Here is a 17,025-nt window from a genome sequence, read left to right on the forward strand (position 1 = left end):
GACACGCATATTTTTTTTTTAAGATAAGCATATTCTAACCCCTGGAGTCTGTAACTCCTAACATAGCAAAAAAACAAAAAACAAAACAAAACTTTGAAGATATGATTAAGGATATGGAGATGTGGGATTATACTGGATTATCTGGGTGGGCCCTAAATGCATGCTGTACCCTTAAAAGAGGGAAGCAGAGGGAAATTCTACACATACACAGAAGGTGATGTGATAGTGGAACAGAAAGAGATAATGAGACCCTGTTGACACCCTGATTTCAACCCAGCGATTCTGATTATGGACTTGCGGCTTCCAGAACTGCAAGTGAATACATTCCTGTTGTTTTAGGTCACCAAGTTTGTGACCGCTTGTTACAGCAGACACAGGAAACTAATGTACCCCCTTTACTTCTCTGACCTCTGTCTTGTTCATTCTGTGGCAGGCACCATGTCCTCCCTGCCATCCTTTATACGGACCAAGCTCACCTGCACCGCGGGGAGCCTTTGCAGTTGTTGGTTCCCCCTAACTGCAGTGGAAATCCCTGCTTTCCAGAGAAGACTTTCCTGACAACTCTATACAAACAGCATCCTTCCTAGTCACTCTCTATTCTGTTATCCTGATTTGTTTGTCTTCCCAGCACTTATCACTACGTGCTATATTTGAGTATTGGGTTTTTTTTAGTCTCTCACCCAATGACAGCAGAGACTTTGCTCTGTTCACTGCTGTATCCCCGACACCTTGAACTGTGCTTGCCATGCAGTAAATACCTGAATGAATGATGGAAGGACTAAACAAACAAGTCTCATAATATTACTTAGAATTAATACTGTTCACCAAATAGTCATTATCAAAATGGGAAAAGAAAGGCAAGGAAGACAGAATACTTGTATTTCTGCATTCTAGGTACTGCAGCCTCCCGGCCAGAAGTAGAACTGGCACACAGAGTGTGAGGCCCACCGGGGACAGTGCTCCTTGATCAAGCAATATCCTTAATTATGGCTCAGAGAAATGCAAGTGGAATCCTGTCTGTAGAGGATAAGAGCTCAGAAAGCTCAGAGTTATGGGGCTTAAAGGAAGGTTTGACTTAGATGCTAAATTCTTTTTTGTTGTGTGCCTGTGTTTGGTTTTTTGTTTGTTTTAGATGGTAAATTCTGGGAAAATATGGAGAATATCTTAGAGTGTGGAGTGTATATTTTAAAATTATAATCAAGACTTCAAGGGGGTGCCCGGGTGGCTCAGTTGGTTAAGTGCCTAACTCCTGATTTTGGCTCAGGTCGTGATCTCATGGTTTGTGAGACTGAGCCCTGCATTGAGCTCTTCTGACAACATGGAGCCTGCTTTGGATTCTCTCTCTCCCTCTCTCTGCCCCTCCCCCGTGCACTCTTTCTCTCAAATAAATAAACCTAAAAAAAAAAAAAAGACTTTAGATTAATAAATTTAGCATCTTCAAAAATAACATACGAATAGATTTCTGGTAATTTTTCAGTGACAAAAATAAAATCAACAACTTTAGGTCTTAACTCCATTCTATGAAAACCAGACATTAGTGTACAAAAGAGGGAATAAGAAGAGAACCCACTGGGGCACCTGAGTGGCTCAGTTGGCTGAGTGTCTGACTTTGGCTTAGGTGATGATCTCGCGGGTTGGGAGTGTGAACCCCACATTGGGCTCTGTGCTGACAGCTCAGAGCCTGGAACCTGCTTCAAATTCTGTGTCTCCCTCTCTCTCTGCCCTTCTGTCACTCACAAGAACATTAAATAAACATAAAAACAAAAAGAGAAGAGAACCAGTAAAACATCTGTCTAGGTAGCCTCATCCTTAGACACACCTTAATACTCAACATTTTTCTTCCCATGTCTTCATATTCAATTCAGTAGGCCAACATATATTTTATTTCACTTTCCTAAAATGACAGGGTTCTTCCTCTTTGAAAAAGGTGTTTCACCTCTATTTGGAACACTCAATCATGACAACTCTTCAGTCTTCCAAGCCAGAGCTATGAAATCACACTTCTCTGAGCCTCAACTATCTCTAAAGGTATCTCAGTGGGCAGTGTTCCAAGGTTCTCACTTCTGCTTCAAACCAGAACACTTTTCCTAGTTCAGAAACCCAGAAGATTTAATGTGAGGAGGAAATGAAAAAACAAACAAATAACACACCAAAAAAACCCACAATGAAGGAAAATCACCAACCTGGACAAAGGAGGCTTTGTAATCACCTCAGTGCCAAAGGTGCTCCTTGCCATACAACATCCATCTGCCAATACTTTATTTACAGATTCTGATTTATTTAGGATGGCAATGCATTAGCTAAGAAGACTACAGGTCCCAGCCTCCCTTGGAGCTAAATGAGGCCAAATGACAAAGATTGGTGTGAGATGCCAAGGAAGGCTGCTTCAAGAGAACAGGCTCAGCTTAGAGGTACCTTTTGCTTTCTCTCCTTTTCTTCTTCCTGATGCCTGGTCTGCAGATATAATGGCTGGAGCTTTAGCAGTCACCTTGGACTATGAGACGTAACTTGCGGAATGGAAACCATGTATGCCAGCACCAAAAGATGAAAGAACCTAGGCTTCTGATAATGTCTCAGAGCCTACCAGTAGCATCAGACTGCCTCCCTCAATAATTTCTTACATGAGAAAATAAATCTTAAGCCACTGGGGTCAAATCCCATTGCTCACAGCCCACTCTAACCTGAAATAATATATCCATTATGTCCGTAATACCACTTACTTCACTATATATTTGGATTTCTCCCACTTATGACTCTTACTCTTTCATCTTTCAGTATCCTACTGTTTTTGTAGAACAGCAGCATCCAATAGAACTTTCAGCAATAATGGAAATATAGTTCGTATCCACACTGTCCGACAAGGTGGCCACAAACCACTTGTGGTTAATGAGTACTTAAAATGTGTTCATGCACTCATTAGTACATTAGTAACTAAAGAACAGGATTTTTAACTTCTTTAATTTAAGTGTGAGAGGATATATAGACAAATCTTAAGTCATACTCTGATGAGATGAAGTTATAGATGCCTTATCTTATTCCTATTTTCCAAATCTTCTACCAAAAAGCCACATATTACCTTTATAATTAGAGGGAAAACATGCCAGGCAAATGTCAGCAGGAACACTGCTGTGTCTCCCCTGCAGGGCTTAGCCCAATGACTCACACACAAAACACGCTTCAGTTAGTACCTATTAGACAGGCATTTATGTCAGGCATTATCTAAAGGAGGACAGTACTTTAAAGTGGACAGGGTCTTTGTGATCACATATTAATAAGCATTCTTATCTCATAAATAGTAAAAATATATTAATCCAACATGAAGAATCGTCTCAAGGTCTCACAACAATGTTGCTGAATTTAGACTAAGGCCCAGACTGGTCATCAAATACAAGGAAATGACACACTATAATATTACGATAAAGACAAAACTACCAAAATACAATGGGCAGCAAAAGATCTACATGATATATGTAAGAAGTGATTAGATGATTAAAAAAGGAAAAGAGACACACTGTTAATCCCTCTGAGAGACTTCTGGTTTTAGCTCTAACACGTAAAGAGCTTAGAGTTTTCATTCGCATTGTTACAACAGTAAAAAACTGAATAAACCAAAATCACTGACTTTTCTTGAGTTCAAAAGAGTTCACAGGGCAAACTGTCACCCTGAAATCTGGAGAAACAGACAAATACAGAGAATCACAACCAGCATCTGCTATATGGAAAATAAGCCACCGGAGTCATAAATTGGTAAGAAACACTTAAATGGTAATTTTGACAAACTGCTGGAGGCTGAATATGGACTAGCTTGAATAAGAAACACAATCTTAGGAGGGATTCCTAACACGTTTGAGGGTTTTCCTTCCAAGAATTCCATCAGGTTTTCTTGGTAAAGAACCAAAAAAGAGGGGCTCCTGGATGGCTCAGTTGGTTAAGTGACTGACTCTTGATTTCAGCTTAGGTCATCATCTCACACTTGTGAGATCAAGCCCCATGTTGGGCTCTGTGCTGACAGGGCAGCGTGGAACCTGCTTGGGATTCTCTCTCTCCCTCTCCCTCTCCCTTCACCTCCCCTGCTTGCATGTGTGTGTATGTGTGTGCACGCTCTCAAAATAAATAAATTAAAAAAAAAAATTCCTTCATGGCTCTGGGAAGGAGAGGAGAAGATTAAGAATTGTAAAGTATGCCCAGATTATTCTCTATAATTAAGGCCTATTCTTCAGGGAAAAAGATTTTACCAGAGCCTTTTCTGAAGTGGGGAAAGGGGACTTCCCTGGCCCTAGCTGTCTCTAGCCTTCTTATCTTGCCTATGGGGGGGAAAAGTTAAGAAAGACTTGGGAAGGTCACAGGCCTGAGGATACAGGCCCACTAAAACTTAATTGAGATTTACTCAGAAGATGACAGAGGGCTTCTCCTCCCCTCTGCATTATACCAACAAGGCTCCAGTGTAAAAACAATGGAATATGCTAAAAGATACAGACTCTAAGGAGTTCTTAGAAAAGCCCAAAGACAAGAGGGAAGACAAGAATACCAGAGGAAATCTGAAGCTTCTGACACCTATGGCAAACATTAAACATAGTCCAACTCCTCATTAAATGGACATAAAACCTTACATAAAAGGCCTATTCACCTCAGCTCCTATTACCCAATACATCATGTCCAACTTCCAACAAAAAATATAAGATGTGCTAAAAGGCATGAAAAACAGTCTGAAGAGACAAAGCAAGTATCAGAACTACTCAGATATGGCACAGATTTTGGAATTAACAGACAAAAAATTTAAAATAATTATGATTAATATATTAGGTTTCTCATGAAAAAAGTAGACAACATGTAAGAATAGATGGATAATGTAAATAGATTTTTTTGTTGTTATTTAGAAACTTTTAAAAAAATCTAAAGGAAATGGTAGAAATCAAGAACACTTAAGAATGCCCTTCATGGGGGGTACCTGGGTGGCTCAGTCGGTTAAGCATCCAACTTCAGCTGGAGTCATGGTCTCGCAGTTCATGAGTTCGAGCCCCCACATTGCGCTCGGAGCCTGGAGCCTGCTTTGGATTCTGTGTCTCCCTCTCTCTGCTCCTCCCCTGCTCATGCTCTCTCTCTCTCTCTCTCTCTCTCTCTCTCTCTCAGAAATAAAGAAACTTAAAAAAAAAAAAAGAATACGCTTCATAGGCTCATCAGTAGATAAGACGTAGCCAAGGACAGTGAGCTTGCAGATAGGTTAACAGAAACTTCCCAAACTAAAAATCAAAGAGGAAAAAAAAGAATAAAGGAAAAAAAAAAGAAAAGGGGCACAGGACATCCAAGAATTGCAAGAGAATCTCAAAATGGACCAGAGCACTAAGAACTGCGGGAAACTGAGGAAGAGACAGATGAAGGTAAAATAGAGTATCTTCATTTTGGAATACCAGAAGGAAAAGGGAGAAAGAAACAAAAGAAATATCTGATGCAATAACGGCCAAGAATTTTCCAAAATTAATGAGATTCCAAACCACAGATCTAGGAAGCTCAGAAACACCAACCAAGAAGCTGCACCTAGGCTTGTCATGTTCAAACTGCAGAAAACCATAGACAAAGAGAAAATCTTGAATAAAGTTGGGGATGAGGAGCTGGCAGGTGTGGGGGAACCTTAACTGTTCAAGAATAAGCATGGGGACCATAGCCGACTTCTGGTCATAAACAATGCAGGCAAGAAGACTGTGGAGTAAAATAAAGTGTTGTTGAAAGAAAAGCCTCACCAACCTAGAATTCTATATCCCAGTGATACTATCCTTCAAGCGGGAAGAAAAAAATAAAGGCTTTCTCAGGCAATGAAAAAGTGAGGGAATCACCTCTGACAGAGCTGCCCTGAAAGAAATATTAAAAAGAAGTTCTTCAAGAAGAAGGAAAAAGGTAAAGGTCAGAAACTCAGATCTAGAGAAAGAAAGTGTCAGAAAAGGAATACATGAAAGTAAAAAAGAATCTTGTGTTTTTCTTATCTGTGGCCTAAAAAGTAACTTGTTTAATAACAACAGCAATGTATTATTAGGTGATTGCAGTATATGACAGCAATGTCATAAGGATGGGAGGGAAGAATTGGGACAATTCTTTTAACAGGTATCTGCACTATACATGACGAAGAATAGTGTTTTTGAAGGTGGACTTAGATTAGTTAAAACTGTTTACTGAAACTAAGGCAACCACCAAAAAAATTACATCATCCCCTAGAAAATTTAGTATTAAGAAATGACTTAGATAAAAGCTAATTACATAAAAACCCGAAGTAAAAATGCTGATGTTGGAAAAATAACTAAAATTCTAAAACCATTAACGATAACAAATAATTATTGGTTGATGAGTGTGGCAGGTATCATTCTGAGCCATTTACTTGTTCTGTCTCATTTACTTTTATTTTATTTATTTATTTTTTTCAACGTTTATTTATTTTTGGGACAGAGAGAGACAGAGCATGAACGGGGGAGGGGCAGAGAGAGAGGGAGACACAGAATCAGAAACAGGCTCCAGGCTCTGAGCCATCAGCCCAGAGCCCGACGCGGGGCTCGAACTCACGGACCGCGAGATCGTGACCTGGCTGAAGTCGGACGCTTAACCGACTGCGCCACCCAGGCGCCCCTCATTTACTTTTAAAAATCACCTTTTTTAAAACATTTTTTTACATTTATTTATTTTTGAGAAACAGAGTGAGACAAAGTGTGAGCGGGGGAGGCGCAGAGAGAGAAGGAGACACAGAATCCGAAGCAGGCTCCAGGCTCTGAGCAAGTGGTCAGCACAGAGCCCGACGTGGGGCTCAAACCCAAGAACTGTGGGATCATGACCTGAGCCGAAGTCAGATGCTCAACTGACTGAGCCACCCAGGTGCCCCCAAAATCAAATTTTCAAATGAAGAAATTGAGACCTACAGATTAAATTACTGGCTCAGTGATGTACGGTAAAGTGGCAGAGCTGAATTTCTTCCCAGGCAGTTGGCTTCAAGATCCATACTCTTAATCAGTAAATACTATCTCTTTATTAACCAAAGTGAGTCAATAGATTAATCTTGAATGTGTTTTCTGTCTGATTCACATTAAAATTTATTAAAAATGCTGTATGTTCCACAGACTAAAGTTCTACTATACCTAAAAAAATTCACATACCAATGATTAAACTGCAAATACATACTGAAGTAAGAAAAAAAAATGTTTATAGATGTGTCCATAAGGTATGTGCAATAAAATTTTACTACTGTTTTAACTTGAGACATCAACATATTAATAGGTTAGAATTTTATGATGTATACAGCAAAAGGCATCATTTCAGTATTTCTATTTAGCAATGATGTATATTTAGCAATGAACGGTTATATAAAGCCACTACCTTTATCCAATTTTCTAGCTCTAGATAACTTTTCTTGAGATCTCCTTTTTAGTTCTTGGACTGGAATACAAGCCAGTGCTTTTTCCTGGAGAGCAAGGTTCTCATAGACCAGCACATGCTGAATGTTGGACCGCAGAACTTTTAGAATGACTGAGTCAGTGGTAACCTAATAGAAAAAAAATACTGAAGTTAGCTTTTCTCCATATGCTGCAAAAATAACACGTAACAGAAAACAATGGTTCTATGATTTCATAGATAAAGAGGAATGTATGAATTTACTGAAATACATAACTATACTCAAAACCTTTATAAAATTAGTTTTAGGAGATACCCATATCTGGGTCACAGTCTAAGATACGTCTATTTTTTTCCTCTGAATATATTGTATCATTGAGGATACATTTAAACAAGAATATGCTAAATGCTTGATTACAAGTTTGGATCAACACACTGCTCTGAGCAATGCATGTGAACAATAGCTTTTCCACTTCAAATCCCTGCAAGTATCATAATTTTTGAAAAAAAAATTTAATGTTTATTTTTTGAGAGACAGAGAGAGCGAGCAAGTGCATGTAGAAGAGAAAATCCCAAGCAGTCTCTGCACTTTCAGTGCAGAGCCTGATGTGGGGCTCAAACTCATGAACTGTGAGATCACGAACTGAGCTGAAACCAAGACCCGGATGCTTAGCTGACTGAGCCACCCAGGTACCCCAGTAACATAATTTTTTAAGAAAACTCTATATGGCATTAACAAGGGAGGAGTACTCTTAAGGGATCAGGAGTTTTGAGAAATTCCTGAAGGAGAAAAACAGACACAAATGGATTAAAGGAAAAAACCATGGCAATATGCACCCCCCCCACCCCCGCCGCCAAGAGTGGTTACACAAACTAAAAAATGTTCTCAAAATAATCCCAAGGGTAGAGGAGCCACAGGATCCAGAGCAAAAAAAAAAGCCTTGGAACAAGCATTAGGAATGCTGGCTGAGCTCTGCAGGAGGGACAGCTAGCATTTTGTCCACCCTATCCCCATCACTCCTTGTCAACAAAGAAGTATACCTCTCAGCAGTGAGGGAGGATGCTGAGACTCCCAAAAGCAAAGAAATACTTCCAAGCTCAGAACTGCTGCTTCTGGTACAGCCTACCTGGTAGCATGTGCTACCCCTCCCTACAATTGCTAGAAGAAGATGCTGTATTCACAGACAGGCTCGTGGGAACTCTCAGGACTCACTGGATCTGCAACAACCCATACTGTTGAGAAGACATACTAGAATCAACATCAGAAGAACTAACCCTGTAGCCATGGCAGCAAATACAGAGACAGAGTATAAAAAAGTCTATCTTCAGAGATTTGAGAGTATACTGTATTCAGCAAAAGACAACTACGGATCCTGGAAATTAAAAATTTAAACACTGAAAGGACAAAGTACAGAGGGTGTCAAACAGTAGAATAAACATAGCTAAAGAGTGATCAATTAGAAGATTGAACCAAGACATTTTCTGAGAATGTGCCCCCCCCCCAAAAAAAGCATCCCTCCGCCCCCACCCAAAAAACCCAACAAATAGACACTGAGGATAAATCCAAAAGTTCCCAAATCCAGCCAACAGGAAATCTAGAAAGTAGAGTAGAAAAAGTGGAGAAGAGAAACTTCTCCAAGAAATAGCAGAAACCAATAGTTGAAGAAAAGAGCCACTATGAATGGGGGGATAAAACTAGGCATATAATAGGGATATTTCATAAATAGAAAATAGAGAAATAGAAAAACAAAATCCTAATATGCTCTATTGAATCAGACATCTCATTAGAAACACTTAAACAAAATCTTTGAAATTCTGAGGGGTTGGGGCATCTGGGTGGCTCACTTGGTTAAGCATCCGACTTGGTTTCAAATCAGGTCATGATCTCATGGTTCATGAGTTCAAGCCCCACAATCGGATCCACACTGACAGGGCAGAGCCTGCTTGGGATTCCCTCTCACTCTCTCTCTCTCTCTGTCCCTCCTACTCCCCCTTATAAATAAATAAATAAATAAATAAATAAATAAATAAATAAATAAATAAATAATGAGGGGGCGCCTGGGTGGCTCAGTCAGTAAGCCTCCAACTCTTGATTTCTGCTCATCTCGCAGTTTGTGAGACAGAGCCCTGTGTGGGGTCTGTGCTGACAGCGCAGGGCCTCTTGGGATTCCCTCTTTCTCTCGCTTGCTCTCAAAAATAAATAAAGAAACATTAAAAAAAAAAAAAGGAAGAAATTCTGAGGGAAAATGACTGGGAAACAGGATTCATACCCAGCCAAACTAATCACACAAAAGGGCACAAGAAATGTTTTCTGATATGTAACACTGTAGAAAGTATACCACTCCCAAATCTTATCTAAAAGAATTCTTAGGGAAGTTATTTTCCCCTCAAAATATAATATATTCAAAGTAAATAAACAAATCACCCAGTAGAAACTGAGATAAAAGAAGCAGGAGCAAGTTAAAAAAATAAACTAGTAAAACCTAAGTTCTGATTATTACAAACAGTAACTGAACAGCAATATCTCAAATCTTCTCATAAAGAAGGTAGCAGGGAAGAAAGCAGAAAAAAGTAAAATCTTTCTGAGGTTCCTGTCTTGTTATAACATGTTGGAAAAAAATACATTTATATATCATATATATATATGATATATATATGATTTTATATATGATATATAAAAGTAAATATATATATGCACAAAATTAAATATTTGCATTAAAAACTTAAGTGCAATAATAGAAAACCAAAAAGATATTTAACATTTTTTAACTTTTAAAGGGAAAATAATTGAAGAAAATGTTTTCAATATAAAACAGAAATGGGAAAAAAAACAAAAGCAAGGACACAGGCAACACAAAATAAGATGTCAGAAATAAATTCCAATATATTAGCAGTTATGATAAATATGAATGGGTTGTATGTGTGTTTATTAAAAGGTAGCCAAGGGGTGCCTGGGTGGCTCAGTTGGTTAAGTGTCTGACTTCAGCTTAGGTCATGAGCTCACGGTTCAGTTCGTGGGTTCGAGCCCCACATCAAGCTCTCTGTTGTCAGCGCAGAGCCTGCTTCAGATCCTTTCTCTCCCTCTCTCTCTGCCCATCCCTTGCTTGTGCTCTCGCACTCCCTCTCAAAAATAAACAAACATTGAAAACAACTTAAAAAATAAAAATAAAAGGTAGCCATAGCCAGATTAAGTTTAAAAATACAGATTATTATCTGGCACAAAAACAGACACTCAGATCAATGGAACAGAATAGAAAACCCAGAAATGGACCCACAAATGTATGGCCAACTAATCTTTGACAAAGCAGGAAAGAATACCTAATGGAATAAAGACAGTCTCTTCAGCAAGTGGTGCTGGGAAAACTGGACAGCAACATGCACAGCAATGAACCTAGACCACTTTCTTACACCATACACAAAAATAAACTCAAAATGGATGAATGACCTAAATCTAAGACAGGAAGCCATCAAAATCCTCGAGGAGAAAGCAGGCAAAAACCTCTTTGACCTTGGCCGCAGCAACTTCTTACTCAACACATCTCTGGAGGCAAGGGAAACAAAAGCAAAAATGAACTATTGGGATCTCATCAAAATAAAAAGCTTCTGCACAGTGAAGGAAACAATCAACAAAACTAAAAGGCAACTGATGGAATGGGAGAAGATATTTGCAAACAACATATCAGATAAAGGGTTAGTATCCAAAATCTATAAAGAACTTATCAAACTCAACACCCAAAAAACAAATAATCCAGTGAAGAAATGGGCAAAAGACATGAATAGACACTTCTCCAAAGACATCCAAATGGCCAACCAACACATGAAAAAATGCTCAACATCACTCATCAACAGAGAAATACAAACCAAACCCACAATGAGATACCACCTTACACCTGTCAGAATGCCTAACATTAACAACTCAGGCAACAACAGATGTTGGCGAGGATGCGGAGAAAGAGGATCTCTTTTGCACTGCTGGTGGGAATGCAAACTGGTGCAGCCACTCTGGAAAACAGTCTGGAGGTTTCTCAAAAGTTAAAAATAGAACTACCCTATGACCCAGCAATTGCACTACTAGGCATTTATCCAAGGGATGCAGGTATGCTGTTTTGAAGGGATACATGCACCCCAATGTTTATAGCAGCACTATCAACAATAGCCAAAGTATGGAAAGAGCCCAAATGTCCATCGATGGATGAATGGATAAAGATGTTGTATATATATACAACGGAGTATTACTTGGCAATCAAAAAGAATGAAATGTTGCCATTTGCAACTATGTGGATGGAACTGGAGGGTATTATGCTAAGTGAAATTAGTCAGTCAGAGAAAGACAAATATCATATGACTTCACTCATATGAGGACTTTTAGACACAGAACAGATGAACACAAGGGAAGGGAAGCAAAAATAATATAAAAACAGGGAGGGGGACAAAACATAAGAGACTCTTAAATATGGAGAACAAACAGAGGGCTACTGGAGGAGTTGTGGGAGGGGGGATGGACTAAATTGGTAGGGGGCATTAAGGAATCTACTCCTGAAATCATTGTTGCACTATATGCTAACTAATTTGGATGTAAATTTAAAAAATAATAGTAATAAATAAATAAAAACCATTATCAAATACTCCCTTTAATGTCAAGAACTATTTAAAGCACTGGAGATGGGTGTACAGGACAGACATGATCACTTTATGGTCTAAGGGAAGGAAAGGCATTAAACAAATAATGACAAAACTTACCATATTAAGTCAATAAACATTTGTGTATGAATGTACGTGTGTGTGTGTGTGTGTGTGTGTGTGTGTGTTACATACTGGAAAAATAATGGAGACCAAAATAGTCAAGGACATTATCCTAACAAAGTAGTCTATGGATGCAGAAAAAAGTACTGGTACAACGATATTAATTTACTCAAATATTAAATGAGCCTTTATTATTTGCTACGTACTGGGGATATAATGCTAAGTTAGACAATTTATTCACAGGTATAAGAAAAGTTATAAGGAAAATACAGAGGATAATGACACGTATAACAGGGATTCCAAACATGGAATTCCCTGAAAAAATGGTATTTGTGGTAAATTATGAAGGATGAGAAGAGGCTAATAAACAGGAAAGTGAAAAGACCATTTCTATCAGAAGGTACAGCACAGAGATAGCTGGGGAGTGTGTGTGTGTGGGGACATGCTTAGCAAATTATAAACGGTCAGAGAGCCTATCAGGGGGTTGAGAGCATGGAGAACCAAGGGGAAATGGAGAGAGAAAGCTGAGGACGAAGTTGATTGGTAAGCACTTAGATCTTTTTGGTCTCTTTCCATTGTGATGGGAAGCTATTAAAAATACTTAAGCAAGGGAGTAAAAGGATCAGATTTGTGTTTTCAGAATATTATTCCAACTGTAGAGTGGAGAAAGGAGGTTATGAAAACACCCAAAGGGGTCTGTAGAACTGAGAGCTGATGGCTTCAAGTAGATGGCTCAGTAGTGGTAGAAAAGTAATAAAAAGAATTTAGGATTAACAGTCTTGGTGACTGAATTGGGAAGTCAGGGGGCAGTTAGAAAACTAGAAAAATACATCAGGAATAATCTGTGAATTTTGAATGAGCAACTAAATGGGGTAATAGTTGAGACAATTACAGTAGAAGGAAAACCAGGAAATGATCAACTGAACTAAAGATGACAAATGGTCAACTAAAAATGAACTGAAGAAAAAGGTATATTAAATTTAGCAGCATGGAGATATTTGACAATCTCAGTAAGAAGTTTTGTAATAATGTTAATAAGGCAAACAGGTTGTAAGAAGCTTAGTTGTGTAACTGTGTCCCAAAGTGGTCTAAGTGTACCAAAGCAACTCCACAAAATGGTCCACTAGAAATACACAGAAAATATTAGAACTTCTATTTACATTCTTCTTTTGTCCGAAAAATAAAGCAATTAAGTTATAATATTTAGAATTTGGATTATCGGTAGCTCCCCCCGAGGGTAGAGAAGCTCACCTGAGGAGAGAAAAGTACCACAAAGTACAGGGGGAGTTAACAACTGGCACGTTCACTCCTACTACTACTTTCACCATATTACAAGGTTTTGCAATTCGTATGTGCCTGGCTAAGTGAATTTACAGGTTATATTATGTAGTTTTCACTAATTAACCCTCAACCTGGCTTGGAAATATTACAAATACTTGGGGTACTTGGCTGGTTCAGTTGGTGGAGCATGCAGCTCTCGGTCTCAGGGTTGTGAGTTCGAGCCCTGAGTTGGGTGTGGAGATTACTTAAAAATAAAATTAAACAACAACAACAACAACAAAGATTCAAAGACCTCTAGGCATGGAAGCTAATACTAATACTGCAAGTATATGTAAACAAGAAGAAAATGGCTGGGCTAACTCATATACTTTTTTTGGTATGAGCCCTTCAACAGCTACATTTTAATGCCATAAATCACAATCTACTTAGATCTAACAAAGTTTGCCCCTAAATTCAAAATTATCAGGACTATTTAAAATACAGTTATACCCAAATTAATTCATTTACATCCACATCAATGATATATGATTAATACGTTTTTAAAAATTAAAAATATTATTAGGGTGCCTGGATGGCTCAGTCGGTTGAGCGGCCGACTTCAGCTCAGGTCATGATCTCACGGTCCCTGAGTTTGAGCCTCGCATCGGGCTCTGTGCTGACAGCCTAGAGCCTGGAGCCTGCTTCGGATTCTGTTTCTCCCTTTCTCTCTGACCCTCCCCTGCTCATGCTCTGTCTCTGTCTCGAAAAAAAAAAAAAAAATTAAAAAAATTAAAAATATTATTTACTTGATAGCTTCTATTGACATTGTCTTACGATGAATATAATGGCATAATAGTACATATTTATATATAATTTGTGAACAAAATAATAAAAAACATATATATAATTATGTATGTAATTCACAAACAAAAATATACATTGAAAGGATATGCTCAACATTTTACTGACAGGGCACATGATTAAAGAATGGAAGGGGCGCCTGGGTGGCTCAGTCGGTTAAGTGGCCGACTTCGGCTCAGGTCATGATCTCGCGGTCCGTGAGTTCGAGCCCCGCGTCGGGCTCTGTGCTGACAGCTCAGAGCCTGGAGCCTGTTTCAGATTCTGTGTCTCCCTCTCTCTGACCCTCCCCCGTTCATGCTCTGTCTCTCTCTGTCTCAAAAATAAATAAACGTTAAAAAAAAAAAAATTAAAAAAAAAAAAAAGAATGGAAGCTCACGGGGCGCCTGGTTGGCTCAGTTGGTTAAGTGTCCAACTTCAGCTCAAGTCATGATTTCGTCATTGGTGAGTTCGAAGCCCACATCAGGATCTGTGCTGACAGCTCAGAGCCTGGAGCCCGCTTCAGATTCTGTGTCTCCCGCTCTCTGCCCCTCCCCCATTCAAGTTCTGTCCCTCTCTCAAAAATAAACACTAAAAATTAAAAAAAAACAAACAAAGAACGGAAGCTCACTACACCAGTGTGTAAAAAGTAAAGATACAATGATGAGTACAGGGGACTGACTCTTCCTGAAACTTTCTGCCAAGAAGAAATGAGAACCACTGGACGTGAAGGATCTAGGTAGGGATATTTGTATGCTGGCTTGTTTCTAAGACAGGGGTGCTTCTAGGAAAGGTTCTTAAACATTAATCCACTTGTAAAAATGCAGATTTCCCAATTCCCGAATCTTCCTTTCTGAGTTAGCCAGTTTGGGGTTACACCTAGGAATCTGAATGTCCAGCTCATTCTGATGCAGTCTAACATTAGATGAAAACTGGTCTAATGCAAGGTTTAAATGCCACTGAGAAGAATCCCCAAGAAAAGAGGATTCAAGACTGTGCACAGTCCATGTAAGATTACACAGGTAACAGAGAAGAAGGGATGCCGGGACAAAGGAGGAAGTGGTTTTTATTAAGAGCAGACATACCTCCCCGATTTACAGAAGGGACAAGTACAACAGATGGATGAGGAAATTTATTGAAGATCTGGTGATGACAAATCCAGGCTCTTCACAACAGGGAGGAATATGCTCCTTTACCAGAATGGATACAGAAACACAAAAAAGAAATGTCTCCATTTTTACTTTAAAGAATTCTTACAAAAATGAGGCACAGAAATATTTTTGTTGTTGTTCTTAAATGCAAGTTTTCATTTACTGAGAGTAAGGTAAGAACTCATCTAGAGATTTTTGTTTTCAATTTAATACTTCCAATCTGGAAATTACCTCATCCGTTGTGATTTTAATGGCACTCAGACAATTCTGAACAACAGTTTATTTTCTTGCCTTATTTCTTTACATATTCTTTGGCACAGCGCCATAAACACTAAGTGGTAAAACTAGAAGTCTGCTGATTGCATGGCGACCACAGCAGCTGGGTAACCATGTACACAAGGCAGCAGTTAATTGCCTGAGAGAGTTGAAGTAATATTTGGAGTCCAAATAGAAGTTTAAAATGCGCAATCTGTCTGGTTTTAAGTCAAAAAGATGTCTTTCTTCACTGATCATACTTGTATTCTAATTATTTTGGTTTCAATGTGAACTATATTTAAGACACTATATACGAAAAAAAAAAAGATAATATGTATACTTTGCCAAATCATGTGATGAGACCCATGGAAGCTGTATTAGTAAATATACTTTTTTAGTAAAGGACCAACGGTCCCCAGGCCCATCAGTCTTCCTTCTGCCTTTATGTAGCTCTTTGCTTTTGTGGCTTTTAAATTTAGAACCTGTTTTTAAACACAAAAGTTCCATTTAATAATTTTTTAATTATAGTTTTAATCAACTTGTGATTTTCATTACCTTATTTCTTACAAAACCTCCTTTTTTTCTACTTATCAAAGTAATAAATGTTGTTATGAGAAATTCTCAGGAAATACTGAATGGTGTAAGTAATATGGAATCACCTGTAATTTCACCGCCAGGTAAAATAATGGCTAAGAATTCATTGTATAGCCTTCTAGACCTTTTTAAAATGAACACATGTGTGTGCATTTAAAAAATTTATTTATTTTTTAAGTTACATCCAAGTTGGTTAGCATATAGTGCAATACGGATTTCAGGAGTGGATTCCAGTGATTCTTCACCTATGTATAAAACCCAGTGCTCATCCCAACAAGTGCCCTCCTTAATGCCCCTTGCCCATTTAGGCCATCCCCCCACCCACAACCCCTCCAGCAACCCTCAGTTTGTTCTCTATATTTAACAGTCTCTTGTGTTTTGTCTCCCTGCCTGTTTTTATATTGTTTTTGCTTCCCTTCCCTCCGTTGATTTGTTTTGTATCTTAAATTCTATGTATGTGCATTTTTAATAAGAAAATTGAAATATTATACATACATGCATGTTGTTTAATTTTGGAATTCTGAGTTTACCTTTTTTCCCCACATAATAAGTCTCTTAATGTCAAAACAGACCACATCATCATTTTTAACAGATGCTAAAAAAATTCTGGTATATGGGTGTGTTATAATTTAAGTGGTCCCTTATTGAAGGGTATGCAGATGTATTTTACCTTTAACAATGTTAGGTTCACAACAAGAAATTAGACATTTAAATCTAATGTCCAAATAGAAGACTTTTTCTCTAATAAAGATCATATATAGATACAGACTAAAAGGTTTCTTAAGAGATTAAGTTAGTTCAAAAATAAATCAACTCG

The 17,025-nt window shown here is 38.4% G+C and overlaps 1 protein-coding gene across 4 annotated transcripts in view; it reads right to left on the reverse strand.

Annotated features, from left to right (window-relative positions):
* Positions 1-17,025, reverse strand: part of NGLY1 (N-glycanase 1) — a 63,330-nt gene that overhangs the window by 26,446 nt on the left and 19,859 nt on the right. For all 4 annotated transcript variants that reach the window (XM_043595543.1, XM_043595544.1, XM_043595545.1 and 1 more), the window contains one exon: positions 7,354-7,519. In XM_043595543.1, the coding sequence (XP_043451478.1) occupies positions 7,354-7,519 (166 nt within the window). The remainder of the gene's footprint in view (positions 1-7,353; positions 7,520-17,025) is intronic.

This window comes from Prionailurus bengalensis, chromosome C2, assembly GCF_016509475.1.
Source record: "Prionailurus bengalensis isolate Pbe53 chromosome C2, Fcat_Pben_1.1_paternal_pri, whole genome shotgun sequence".
Lineage (NCBI taxonomy): Eukaryota > Metazoa > Chordata > Mammalia > Carnivora > Felidae > Prionailurus > Prionailurus bengalensis.